Here is a 14,566-nt window from a genome sequence, read left to right on the forward strand (position 1 = left end):
TTTTTTTTTTTTGTAAGATTATGAGGACACACATCTTTGGAACAGTATGCACCAATGAATAGTTGACTTAAAAACCAGAAGTAATCGAAAAATATATGTATTTTGTAAACAAACACTTTTTTTTTTTGGTATGTGAAAATTGAAAAATGGGGCTCTATTCACTCAAGCAAAAATCTGAATAACACATTTTTGGCAGATTTATTTGTTGGCCTGTGAGGTGCATCAGGAGTTATTTTAAGCGTCTACTTGCATAATAAAAGTTCCTATTGGAAACTAACAAGTCCGAAACTCTGGACTGCGGTGATTATTTCCACACATCTCAAACCTTTAGAGCCAGCCCTGATTAGAGTCGGATACTAAATCCCAACGATTCAGTCAGTGGTGACTTGAAATGAATAGCTTATCGAACTGAACAAATCAGATGTTTATTTGAAAATCTATGAAAGGAAGCTTCCCAGCAGTATGTCGGCTGTTGATGATCCTTGGCTTGCACACAGTTGAGAAAAATCTAATGTTTTGTTAAACATTCTCTGAAATTCGTACTCCTAACCTGTAAACACACCTTCCGTTCCATCACAGTATCACAATATTATTGCTCTCGGTACTATTTATGTTTTTTTCCACCCTCCATATGTCTTAGATGGACACCAAACGATAATCTAAACATTCAGACAGTGTTTTGTCTGCGTCTGGGTGAGACCCCAAAATAAACCTGACTTTGAAAATGATTGTTGAATGTTTGGACTTTGTGATAGGAGTATCTTCCCCGCTGGCTTTCAGAATGAATCTCCGAGGGATAGCAGGGTGTATTGGACACACAGTGGTGTTGTTGTTTGGGAGTCTTCTGAAGAAGCTCCTCTCGATCCCCCACTGAACACGGGGAGCGTGAGAGACTGTATATATCTTGTATCCGCTTCACTCGTTCATAGGATGGCCACGAGGACTCGAGAGCAGTTCTCAGGGGAAATCAGCTGCATTGTACGGAGCAGCTCCCTCTTCAAATGCATAAAATCTGCAGCCCACCCTGCACTAAACCCATCCCTCTTTTCACCGCAGGCTTTTTCGTCTTCCTCTCTGAAAGAAAGACCTGCATGAATAACAAACCTCTAGAGTGTAGAGCTCTCCCCCCAAGAGACAATTCAGATGGTGTGCATTCCTCTGAAGTGTTTTAACCAGTCGGTCGCTATGGACTGACCCCCTGTCTCCGTCCATTTCTTTCAACACTCATGGAGCTAGTTACTCTTGCAGTGCAGGGTGTTTTTTCAGGGACATGTTCGGTGACGAATGAGGCAGAGAGGGAATGAAAGGCACAGTGTGAGAGGAGAAAAGGGAGAGAAAGCTGTGAATGATAATCAGATTAGTCTTGATCCACCTGTGTATGTGTGGGTTAGCAAGCAGTGCGAAACATCAGCGCTGGCAGAGATCGAAGATCTGGCTTATACCATTAACCTAAAGTGATTTACGGCCCCGTAATGATACATCACTTATTTGATTCCTTGGTTAGCATTTAAAATGGATCATGACCTAATTGAATAATGTAATTGTCATTCCTAGTAAGGCCAACAAGTTTGTCGCTTGTGCATAATCTTTTTGCATCACAACACTCTTTTTTGTGTTGTGAGCATTACGTTGTTAATATCTAAAAACTTAGTAGCTACATAAATATATTTGATAATGCATCTTATGTTTTTGAATGCAACAATGTCTTATATAAACACCCACTTTATAAACACTTACGAATCTCTGAACCTGTAGATGGTTGGGTAGACCTGAACAAATACGTAGCTTATACCTAGGGCCGAGTGATTTTGCAAAAAAATTAAGTCTCAAATTTTCCAGAATGTTTGACCGATTCTCAATTTTTATTTATTTAATTTTTTAGAGTTTTTAAGTAGTCAACTTGTTGTTACTACAACATGATTCACGTTACTTTTTTATTTTATTTACACTCTAGAAATTTCTATTCCAAGTGCACCACACATGAAGCTGTCAGCATGATGTAAATGTTTGCTGAAAATATGCAAAAACTACAACTACATATTGTACAGATTTGTCGTCTTATGTGTTCAGAAATAATACGAGAAATTATTTTAGAAATTCTCAAAAGTCAAGGTGATTCAAGTTCACTGCATGCTTTACCTATTCCACTGCCCGCATTGCATCTTTGTCGGCACAAAAACGCATTTTGTGTGAATGACTCCTAGCTAAATCTCACGCGAGTGGTTAATCACGTGCACCGACACGCGGTTGGATCATTCATTTCTCTTTACTGTTGTCATCGGCATATTGTCAAAGTGTCTAATTCTAACATTTGGTAATATTTATATTCAAAATCATGATTCCTCGATTTAAAAAAAAAATTGTGGCAAAAAACAATACATTCAAATGAATCTATACAATCTTGAAAATTGCCCAGCCCTACTTAAACCAATATTTTTTTTTTATTTTTTTTTTATTTTTTTTCAAGCCATTTATTGCATTAACATGACTCATCACTCTCAAGATGGATTGGTCAGACATGTCAGTGTTGCTATTGAAATACTTAATTCCTCTCTTTCTCTTTCTCAATATAGGTCTCAGAGGCAGCCCCTTAACTATGGGATTTCAGAACTACTGAGGGCACTTTCACAAAAGGAGGGGAAAGGGGCCGGCTTCGAGAACAAAAAAAAGAGGATTGAGCTTTTGAGAAGAGGATCAGTTCTTTTGGACTCAGCGGGGTGCATGCTGCCCCATCAACTGGACGTCCTCTTTTGTGCGAGCAAGAGAAAATAAAAGCAGGCATGCGCAATAAACTGAGAGAGTTCCGGGATGGGGGACACCCCATGCTGGGGCAGAGGGACAGGACTCTTCTGGTGTTGCTGATCACAATGGTGCTGACAGAAATGGAAGTGTGGGCTTCCTGGGATCAGAACCCAATGGAAGTTCTAGGCGACTCAAGTCAGCTGGAGGCGTCTATGCATTCGGCGGTGCTGTCGGACATACGTGAGGCGGAAGCGGCGGTCGCAGCGGTGTCTCAGCCCAGTGGCTTCCCAGACTCTGCAGCGGTTGTGGGCAGGGTGTTCCAAATGCGGGTGCCCATCAAAGCAAAGAATTCCAGGAGCACAGTAAAGGTGAGAGGCTGTTCCTTCAAATCACACGGCATCCTTGGAAATGCACTGAAATACATGCAAACAGATTTGTCCTCTGGTGCTAAGCGGATCTTCTCTGGTATATCAGGCAGTGCCACATCAATACTCCCAAGCCAGTGTATGCAGTCATTGCAAAAGATGTGACTTTGCCCCAAGCACTGCTCAAATCTTATTCTATGCTTTCCTTATGACTGATGGACCATAAAATGTGTTGGTCCCTGTAATAACGCAATACTACTTGCATACATGTGGTCCGCATACTTGATGGCAAAGAGCTTTCAGAAAACTGTGTGCTGATGCATGGGGGTGGTGGGGGGTGGGCGTGATTTACATTTAGATCAACACCATAAACAAATGGTTTGTTTACCAGAACTCTGTGAGGGCATGGAATTTATTTTCTGCTTTTGTGTAGTTGATGCTACAATTGGTTATTTGTATATAGCCCAAGAAGGTGTGTGCTTCCATCATCTTGTCAGCTTGCATTTCTTTCTTTCAGAAGACTGAGCAGTGCACTAATGGTACGAACACAATGGAGCCCAGACCAGGCGTCTTTTGTTGACCACCCAGCAGTTTATGAGACATTTTTAACCAAGCCGTCCATGTCAACTGTTCTCAAAAGCGTGACCCCTGTCCGTATCTGTTCATTGTGTTTGTCCGTCCTGTCTGAATGTCAGGCGGCTCTCCCAGGCCTTCGGTGTAATCCTACATTCACTAGATCATTTCTGCCCTGTCAAGCGCATTTTTTAAGTTGAAACCACAAACCCCTTTTGTTCACTTTTGGAAAATCTGTCTTGACAGCTGTGCCAAAGAATCTAACGCCAACAGTTAAAGCTGCCTACAACTCGGTTCCATTGCATAGACTTTCAGACCTGTCCAGACCAGTAGCCCACAATAAACTTCCCCTCTAATTCCTTAAGTGTTTAGAATCAGCTTTGCAAACTATAAATAATTTTCTAGTCTCAGGAGAAGGAGTGAGTCAGGCTAGGAGAAACAAACGAATTAAAACTACAACTGGAGTGTTTAACTCGTTGGAGTGGTTGCACATGAAATCTGCACAAACATGGCAGTGTTGAAGGTGTTTATCAGAGACTAGCTATGAAGTTTTGTGGGTGGTTGCATTATAACCCAAAAAAGACAAGTGTGTATATATTAAAAAAAAGTGTAGTTTGCATCACTGGATATAGCTGTCGGTCATTTAACCTTTCCATCGTAAAACGTATTGTTAAAAGTTGACTAATATTAAATGATTTGCAGCTTCATCCTACCTCGCTCTTTTTAACGTTACACTGACACTTAGCGTTCTTCTTCTGTGAGCCATAAACCCCTCCTGCTTTGATTTGATTGGCCATCTCAGTCATTTTGACGTTGACTAGCTCTGTTAAACTGCTGAGGCTTCGATCAGCAGTGCCTGGTTTGTGCATCGTTCGCGCGCGCATCCGTAGACTAGCGCAAGTTAAATTTCACACTTTTTTTTCACCATTTTCAGCTCTTAACAGGCTGTGTGACTATTAGAAGTTATTACCTCAAAATGTACATCAGTATGCTGTTTTCACCATTGCTCTCGTGCCAGCGATTATCCCTCTGCATGCTACTATTGGCACGTGTGCTCTAGGACCCATTTTAAGTTATGTTGCATTTACTTACTTTTATAATAACAATTAAGGTAGCACTTTATTTTACAGTCCTGTTCCTCATGTACATACTATGTACTTATTATAGTAATTACAGAAACTATGTAACAACTAGGTACTAACCCTGAACCTACCCCTAAACCTAACCCTACCCCATGTAGTTACCTTGTGTTACCAGAACTTTCTTAGATAAATACACTGTAAGTACACTATAAGTACATGTTAGTGCATGTACTGTAAAATAAAGTGCAACCACAATTAATTATGCACAATTACAAGATAGGGGACCCTAAACCAAATCCAAACCCTAACCATATAGCAAGTACATGTAGTTAATTAATATTACTCAGTACTTATGTTTAATTACACTGTAACAAGGACACCTTAAAAAAAAAAAAAAAAAAAAAAATATATATATATATATATATATATATATATATATATATATATATATATATATATATATATATATATATATATATATATATATAAAATATTTTAAGGAATACTTAACTAATAACAGCCCTAAAAAACGTATCTCTTTGAAATTTTTTGCACCCCCTTGTGGTCCCATGGGGGTCCATGATTTAGAAGCTTCTATCTTAAAGTCATAGGAGACTGTGTGTGTATTTCACACTTGGAAATTTGTGTTGGCGATAATAATCATATCGTGCTTGCCTTGGCAAATGACAGTAATGCATTTACAGGTTATAATCTCTTGTTTGCACTTAATCTTTCAGTTGATGCCCTCTGTTCACACCAGACCCATCAGTATGATTTCCACGAAATGCTTGGACCCTCAGAAATTCATAAATCTCCTACTGTGCAAAAGATCCTTTTGAAGTCACTGACCTACTTCATGCTTGTACATTTCTTGCCTCCATTTTATAAAAAGGAACCAAGGGATACGCTTAAAAGAGAAAATCTAAGCTCATCTTAACGTACCCTTGTCCTGTTTTGAACATTAATAAAGCTCAAATCTCTAGTCTTAAATGCCAAAGCCAATTGACGAGTGATCAGTCATTTTGAGATATGGAGACAGATGTTTTAGTTGCTGCTAATATCGTTCCTGTTTAAACGGCTCTCCGAGCTTCTCTCTCCCCTGTCCTTTAACTTCTCTGAATTCCTCTGCTCCTGCTCCTTCACACTGGTCCGTGACGGCAGGATTCTTCGTCTTCTCCCCAGCCCCTCCCTTTTTCGGCACAAAGACTGGCACTGAAACCTAATTAGCCTCGGCAGCGAGGCAGTGGAAGAGTTGTATTCCTGCAGCTGATGATAAAATGCCTTTGGAAATATGAGTCACTGTATGTTAAAGGGGAGATGTATGCAAGTCAAGACCGCTCCGTTTGGGTCTCGTGGATGCATATTCGCCTTTATTTGTTATGTCTGCCTAGCAACCAGCTTTTGCGGTGCCGATGCCACCGCAGACTAGAATTACTCTGCCGCACCTCTGCCCTTTCAGCAGTCTTAGACAAACCTATCGTTTTCAGAAACGAGGTCCACTGATTCTTCATTTTTAGTTGGGTTTGGAAACAAAGGGACCAGAATACAGCCCTTTGTTTGCATGAATGAATCAACATTGTGGTTCCGGTTATTTCCACGAGAGGGCAGTTAGGGGTTGTGTAGTTAAGTGTCCTTGACTGTTCTCCTTGTGATTGTTCCAGGAAATGGAGCTCTGTGGATTTAAACCACAAGTAATCCCCTCTTTTAGTATTTATGCCTCTTTCTTCGGGCTCCTTGTTTTGCAGATGTCCCCGTAGGTTCTATCGAATAGGTCCTATGTTGAATTCAAATGACGAGTTACTGCATATCAATCTCCACCGGCCTGCCACGAATGACAAGGCTAGAAAATCTGTCATTTTCCCTCTAGTTTTGATACCAATCCATGATAAAAAAATACTGTTTTAGAGTTTTATCTTCACTGCACTTTTTTTCTTCTCCTTTCAGGTTTACGTTTTTCTCCTTTGTTCATGTTTGTTTCGCAACATGGCTCAAAAGCTAACATTCCCTCCCCTTTACCGAATAGCAATTTAAAGTTTTATTATTAACACACACAGCAGCTCTCCCGCTGAGCCTTTATTCTGTTTTCCTATTTTTTTTTTTTATTTTTTTTTTTTTTAACTGACAAATCGGCGTTTATTTGCTAACTTTCATTTACCTAGATGAAGGTTGTAGAAATGGATTGGCCACTTGAAGCCTGTTTTGATTTCTGTTAAACCGGCAGCTCAGTTGCACATTTCGAAAATCGCTCTCTCAAGTGACCTGAACACACCCCACATTTCACTTGTAGTTTTCAGCATAAAAATGGGTCATGTTCCACAGCCTGCTGAAAAGGGCCAAACGATTTCCCCTAGGTAAGAGTGGGTTATTTTCAAAGATCACTCTGTCGTCATTCTCTCGCGAAATTAGAAGTGCAAATACTTTGCTCCTCAAAATGCGATGGGTCTGGTTTAAAAGAAGCATGTGCAAATGTCTTCACATACCAAGATTAGTGGAGTTGCATGAATTTTTAACCAAAGAAAATGGGTTAGTAGTTTCTTGTAAACATCTGCTTGGTCAAACTAAAAGGCTGTCCCTCTTCAAATTTTCCGAGCCGGTTTACCCCACCACCTCTTTTGTCTCCGTTTCTTCCTCTAATATCACAGACATGCCTGAGCCTACTCGCTCCCAACTATGAATCTTATCTTTTCAGCTGTCTTCATATCCCAACAATGGGGTCTTTTCTTCCTGCAGACTCCCTCGTAAGCGTGCCCTAACAATGAGCGGCTTTATTCGACCCACAGCGAAGGGAGTTTCGGTTCATCCTTCATTTCATTGGGGAAAAGTTTATTCTTCTCATCAGGCCTTTTTAGATGTTGCCGTTACAACCCTATCACAGAGGTCCTAAGGGTTGCCAAAGGTATAGTTCATCCAAAATGACAATTGTCATCATTTACTTACTTTTATGTTGCTTCGCACCTGCTTGACTTTTTATATTTCCTGTGGAGCACATCAGGTTTAATAAGTTTAGCAGAATGTTAAAGACTAACTCGCTATTCACATTGCTTGCAAAAGATTCAGTGAAAGGTGACTGAGGCTTAAATTTTGCTTAACATGGCCTTTCTTTTTGGAAAAAGGTTTGAAACAATACGATAGTGAGTAAATGGTGACAATTTTATTTTTTAGGTCCTTTGTTGGTTCCTTGGTTTTGTCTCTGTGGGATCTGGAGAATTATTTTTATTAATTATTTTTTAGGGAACTAGGTTTTGCTTTCCCATTCTACATGTGCCATTCAGAAGCATCCCGCCAGGCTTGACACAGCAACTGAAATATGAAAGAAAGAAAAAAAACAACTCGCTAATATTCTTGTTGACATTCTCTCTGCACTCGTTTCTGCCTTTCCTTGCTTTCTTCACTTAAGTCAAGAGAAACTTGCCTTTGGCAGAAGTTATACTGTCTTTAGTGTGGGTTGCATGAATAATCACTATGGAAACTATGTGGCTCTCTGAATGTCAGTGTGGCTGTGTTTTGCCACTGATGCTCTAGTTTCAGAAGGCAGCACTGAAGACTTGCCTTAACCTTCCGTTTTGATCTAAAGCAAGGTCTGATAAGGCACCAGAAGTAGACACATGCCATCTGTGCCATATGTTTCATATCAGAGATGATATCAGTTTGACTATAAACAGATTATGTAAGGTAATTTTTGCCAGTGCTGTATATCTATAAACTGTGTTTTTTTTTTTTCAGATAATGAGGCGAAACGTCAGTATAGATTCAGTGGCAGTGCAGAATCAGTTCTCTAATTGAAGGATGATTCCAGAATTGATTGTAGTTTGACACATTCTGTAATTGATAGGTATGGTGCATTTCTGTGTTTTAAAGGAAAAGGTCACCCAAAAAAAAAAAAAAAAAACTCTCTAAAATGTCATTCCAGGTTAGTCTGACACTTTTTAATTGTGGAACACAAAAAGAGATGCTTAAAAGTATGTTCATGCTTCACTTTTTCCAAACATCAGAACAGGAAAAAAAGCAAAGTTCAAGTAGACCATACTACATTCCAGCTTTTCCTAAGTGATACAATAATGTGAGGAAGTAAACTGCCATTTCACTTTACAGGTTATGACCTCTCATGAGGTGCCATATTTAAATATATGTGGAAGCAAATGAGATTTGAGAGCTGCGGCTGTGTAAATGATAACAGAATTGTCGTTTTGCATACACTAACCCTTAAAATACAACTGTTCTGTTCAAGCCATGTACCATTTGAAGTAAAGCATTGTTAAAGTTACAAGCACTCTATCAATCAAAAAGACAATAGATCAGCTTACAATTAGACACCCACCTGAATTATTAATGTCTCTCTAAAGTGATCAAATGGGTTCACAATCAAACTCGCACATGCTTTGACTGGTTGATGGAAACATTCAAAAGCAAGATTGCAAAAGGCAGAATAGGGGTGTGGTACTGGTGGATTTTAGTGTCTAAACCTTTGAATCCTGTCAATTGAAAGAAAAAGCCTACTTGCTGGACTTCTTTAGTGACTGCTGTGCACTGGTTTGAGTTTCTACATCATGTATGGATTATTACTAGTATTATTAACAATCCAATTAAGGGGCTTGGAAGCAAAGGATGTAGTTTTGTATTTGCAAAGAGGCGTGTTTGTTAATGTATCATCTCAATGCCAATGATTCATTATTGGTTATTTTTGACTGCGCGCTCCTTGAACGGCTCTCCAGCTGGTGGAGTATCTCATGCCGCAGGGAGCTCTATGCCACTCTGAGAGCACTCATTCATTATAGTCTTTACTCCTCTTGTCTTACTGAATTTCAAGATACTGGCGTTGGGCTCACAACCATGAAATATTGAATACAAAAACTAAATAGTATGTATCATAGACACCTTTAATTCATGTGATTGGATATTAGTCATGTTAGAAAGTGGGATTTACTTTCAGGTTTTGAGTGTTTGACTTAGCAGTGCATATCTGGCAATCGCTGTAAGCTCATTTGTCTTGTTACATTCCAGATGTGAGTCATTCAGTTGCAGTAATCGTTATTTCTCCTCCCGTTTTTCAGATCACAGAAGCAAGCAAGGATGTGCTTCCAGCATGGTTGCATTGGGATGCAGAGACTGGCACACTTCAAGGCCTTCCCCTAGAGACAGACAAGGGCGTTCACTACATATCTGTTTCTGTTTTCAATGGGAGCCAAGTCTCCCAAAGCCCAGATGTGTTCTCCATTGAGGTGCACCCAGAGGAGCATGCTGACACAGACCCTTTTCAGCTTGCAATTCAGCAGTCAGCCAGCAATGATGTCCAACCTTTCATCTGTGGCAATGAGGAGCCTGTAACTGTGCTTACCGTCATTCTGGACGCGGACCTCACAAAGATGAGTTCGAAGCAGAGGGTGGAACTACTTGCCAACATGAAAAAGTTTTCTGGAATGGGGCTTCAGCACATGAAGATTCTACCTGTTGTCAATAACCGTTTGTTTGACATGTCTGCTTTCATGGCAGGACCAGGAAATGCTAAGAAGGTGGTTGAAAACGGAGCCCTTTTGTCCTGGAAACTTGGCTGCAGTCTGGATCAGAGCAGCATTCCTGATATTAGTAGTGTTCAGGTTCCAGCAAAAGAAGGAGCCATGTCTGTACAGTTGGGATATCCAGTCGTTGGATGGCATATTGCTAATAAAAAGCCCCATGTACCCAAAAGGGTGCGAAGGCAGCTCAACAACACCCCCACTCCCATTCCCTCATTACTCCCCCCAACAACTTACCCTGAGCCCCACATCCGTATTGTTCCTACACCAACCTCTCCTTCTATTGCTCCTACCTCGGACAGTTCTGCCCCACTTGTTCGTGACCCTGTGCCGCTTCCTGTGAAACCTACCATTCGAAACAGAGATCCACCCGCATACACACCGACCTTAGGCCCCCCACAGCCAACACGAGTAATGGACACCACCAGCACTATCGCCATCGAGCCCACCATGACCAGGCCTGTGTATGTTGGGCCCTCTGTGACTCCAGCAACACCCACCACCAGGAAACCAACAAAAAGACCTGAAAGGAAAAAAACAAAGACAACCCCAATACCAAGAGAACCCAAAACCACCACAACTAAGCCACCAAGGCGCACCGCACCCCCTGTTATCCCGATTGATGGCAATATAAAACCTCTGCTGCAAAACCCAATTGATCAGGTGAATGCCTATGTTGGCACCTACTTTGAAGTGAAGGTTCCATCCGACACGTTTTTTGACAAAGAGGATGGAACTACCGATAAGTTAAGACTTACTTTGCGCCAAAGCAATGATGTGGTTGGAGATGATTCCTGGATACAGTTCAATAGCACAAGCCAGTTGCTCTATGGATTACCAGACCAGGTGCATGAAGGAAAACATGAGTATTTAATGCAGGCAACTGACAAAGGAGGTCTCTCTGTAATAGATGCCTTTGAGGTCCATGTCAATCGATGGCGAAACAGTGTTAAGTCACCGGTGTTGTTTACTGCTGTGTTTGAAGGGGATGCGCGAACAGTCACCAATGATATTCACAAGAAGATCCTTCTTGTCAAGAAACTGGCCCAGTCTTTTGGTGATCGCAACAGTAGCACTGTTACACTGAAGAACATAATGAAGGGCTCTATCATAGTGGAATGGACCAACAACAGCCTTCAGCAAAGCCCCTGTCCAAAAGAGCAAATACTGCAGTTGAGCAGAAAAATCTCTAATAATGATGGCAGACCCTCTCAACAATTCATGCATGTTATGGAACCGGACTTCAGGGCCTTAAATATCACCGTCAGAGGCACAGAAAGCTGTCGGAGCTACATGTTTGTTCCGTCAGGTGAGATCCCAGATCCGACCACCTCCCCTGTTACTCCCGCCGTGGGCTTGGGAAGAGGGAGCAATGATGATGTGTATCTTCACACCGTCATACCGGCAGTGGTGGTTGCAGCTATTCTGCTGATAGCTGGAATCATTGCCATGATCTGCTATCGCAAGAAGCGCAAGGGAAAGCTGACTATCGAAGACCAAGCAACCTTCATCAAGAAAGGAGTGCCCATTATTTTTGCAGATGAGCTTGATGACTCTAAGCCACCCCCATCTTCCAGCATGCCCCTTATCCTTCAAGAGGAAAAGCCTCCGCTTCCTCCACCAGAGTATCCTAACATGGCCTGTCCAGAGACAACACCTCTGAACCAGGACCTTTTGGGAGAGTACATACCTCTACACGATGAGGATCCTAATGCTCCTCCCTACCAGCCACCGCCACCTTTCTCTACCCCAATGGAGGGGAAGGGATCCCGTCCTAAGAACATGACCCCGTACAGATCTCCACCTCCTTACGTGCCACCCTAATGTTTGCAGAAACCTCCGGAGCAGGAGGATGGGGAACTTTTGGAGTTCCACACCAGTCTGTTGTTTCTTTGCATTATGGGATTTTTAGAACAGGGGAGGGCTGGAGCAAATGAGGGGTTTTGGGTTTGAATATGATGGGTTGGTTTTGTTAAACTGGACTCTTAAGGAGATGTGGGAGGGAGGGGCAAGTGGATAGTCTGCAAAGGACAGCAAAAACAACCTCAGCCTCTGACTACTCTGGTTATTGTTTAACTGTTGGGGATATATCCTCCAGTTCCGGCGCTTTTGTGTCTAGATGGGCTTTTTGACTAATTATTGTTTTTTTTGATTTTAGAATTTTTTGTTTGTTTGTTTTATTCACTTCTTTTCTGACTCAGAATCAAACACCTTGCCTAACAGCACTCTTTGTATCTTTTGAATTTGTTAATCTTGAATAATATAAGCGGACAATAAAGCGGACTGCAGGTGCAAAAGGTTTCATAGAGAAATTCAATAACAGAAGGGGAATAAAAGGATGGCCTTGAGGGACTTGGACAGCCATGCAGACAGTTATGTGGGATGCCGATTCATTATGGTTTTGCCTTTTAACACAAAATTAAACTCTTTTTATTGTTCTTCACCTGTCTAGTTAAATCACTACAAGAAGAGGTAGCCAAAATGAAAGATCTTTTTAATCCACTGTATATTTGAAAGTTATGTTAGATCATCTTTAATTTTTATTATATATTTTTTATTAGTTTTATTACACTGAGATAAACACTATTTTCCACCCCTCGATTATGAAAGAAAAGCTAAAAAAATATTAAGTCACTGAGTGAACATATCACAGTGTGTGTTCTGACTTGAGATATGTGCTAGATTATTTTCTTGCAGCCATGTGAAACTTTTGGAGGAGGTAATCTCAAGAGTCAGTCGTCTATGCAGATTCTGCCTTTGACCTGACAAGCCGGAGCTCGGTATTGATCTCACTTAATCATATTTCCCACAGACCATGAAGAAATGTTATGTAATTGGTTGTACAGGTTGAGGGGGTCTTTGCATCCTTAATTCTCTCATAAAACAGAAGGAACGATGTTCGGCACCCTCAAGTCAAAACCACCTATATACTGTTTCACCAGTTTGATTCAAGCTACTGACAGTGATTGAGACAGATTGCTCAATTTCAAAGACTTGATTAAATCAGAACAAGCTCGGGTTTCAGATGATTTGTAGTTTTTGTTTCTTCCTTTTTTTTTCTTTTCTTTTTATGTTACTATATTTTTTTAATATATAAATATATTTCAGTGATGATTATGGAGTATATGCCTTGGATCCACTCAAAATTCCAATAAAGACTGAAGATTTTTATAATGGTGACCCATCTTCTACACAACGGCATTGTTTATTCTATGTCATGTCATAATTATATATTTGCAGTTGAATGCCATATTTTGCCTTGGTGATATAGCAGCAAGTGTCTTCTGTATATAATATTCTGCCTGTGGATATAACTATTTATAGTCCAAATGTGTGTAAATCCGATATGGTAAAAAAGAAAAAATATATATATACATTAGTTCGTGTTAGATGAGGGGTGATTTTTTTTTAAACATAGTGATGGTTATTTAAAACTATATATATATATATATATCATAATAATATTTGAGAAGGAATGGAAGGAGTAAACGGTACTGGTTTAATAAAAAAAAAAAATAATCAGAAAAAAAAGATTGATAAAATCACAATCTAATTTTCTAAAAAGTTTTTGATACAGCCTCAAATTGTTTATTAAGAACAATAAATATATAGTGTACTGCAATTTGTTACATTTTAGTCTTGGTAATTGATTCATTTTATAGCTTTCCCTCATGCGTCTTTTTTCTTTTAGTTTGCTTTCAGCTTATTTGTTTTCCATTGTAATATATATTTTTTATTTTAATTTTTTTAAACTCATTTGTTTTGAGGTTTGAACTCAAAAAGTGACATTTGCAATAATAAAAGTGTGGCGTAGTCATGGCTGGTCAGTGAATAGTGTGTAAGATCTGTGTGATACCGCCACAAGTCTGACAAACCCCAGATGACTGAATTGTTTTGCCACATAGGAGGTTATGTATGGGTTTTGAATGCTTCCCTTTAGCCTTTTTTAGATTTACCAGTAAACTAAACTCTGTGGAGGTTTGATTCAATATTTCATTTGTACGTACCAGCAGGTTGCAGATGGAAATGGAAACGGCAGGTTGGTCTCTCAAAGGTGCAGTAGGATTGCGGTACAAAAACACTGCAAAATGCACTTCATCACGGAACGACATTGACAAACTGCAAAATCATTTTCGGTATTCTTTACTTAAAGTTGTGTATTATTATGATTTGTTTTAATCTTAAATCTGACTGAATTGGTTCGATTTGGGAACAAAAGAAAAAACAATAGAAGTTTGCCAGAGGTGTAATAAAAACTTTTTCTTCGCAAGTAAATGTCGTTTTTACAGGA

At 40.1% G+C, this 14,566-nt stretch overlaps 1 protein-coding gene across 2 annotated transcripts in view; it reads left to right on the forward strand.

The window, feature by feature from the left end:
- LOC113065114 (dystroglycan-like) overlaps window positions 1–13,455 on the forward strand; it is a 33,895-nt gene extending 20,440 nt beyond the window's left edge. For both annotated transcript variants that reach the window (XM_026236311.1, XM_026236312.1), the window contains exons 2-3: window positions 2,574–3,110; window positions 9,814–13,455. In XM_026236311.1, coding sequence (XP_026092096.1) covers window positions 2,781–3,110; window positions 9,814–12,099 — 2,616 coding nt within the window. In that variant the 5' untranslated portion in view covers window positions 2,574–2,780 and the 3' untranslated portion in view covers window positions 12,100–13,455. The remainder of the gene's footprint in view (window positions 1–2,573; window positions 3,111–9,813) is intronic.
- The last annotated feature ends 1,111 nt before the right edge of the window (window positions 13,456–14,566 follow it).

This window comes from Carassius auratus, chromosome 47 (genome assembly GCF_003368295.1).
Source record: "Carassius auratus strain Wakin chromosome 47, ASM336829v1, whole genome shotgun sequence".
Taxonomy (NCBI): Eukaryota; Metazoa; Chordata; class Actinopteri; order Cypriniformes; family Cyprinidae; genus Carassius; species Carassius auratus.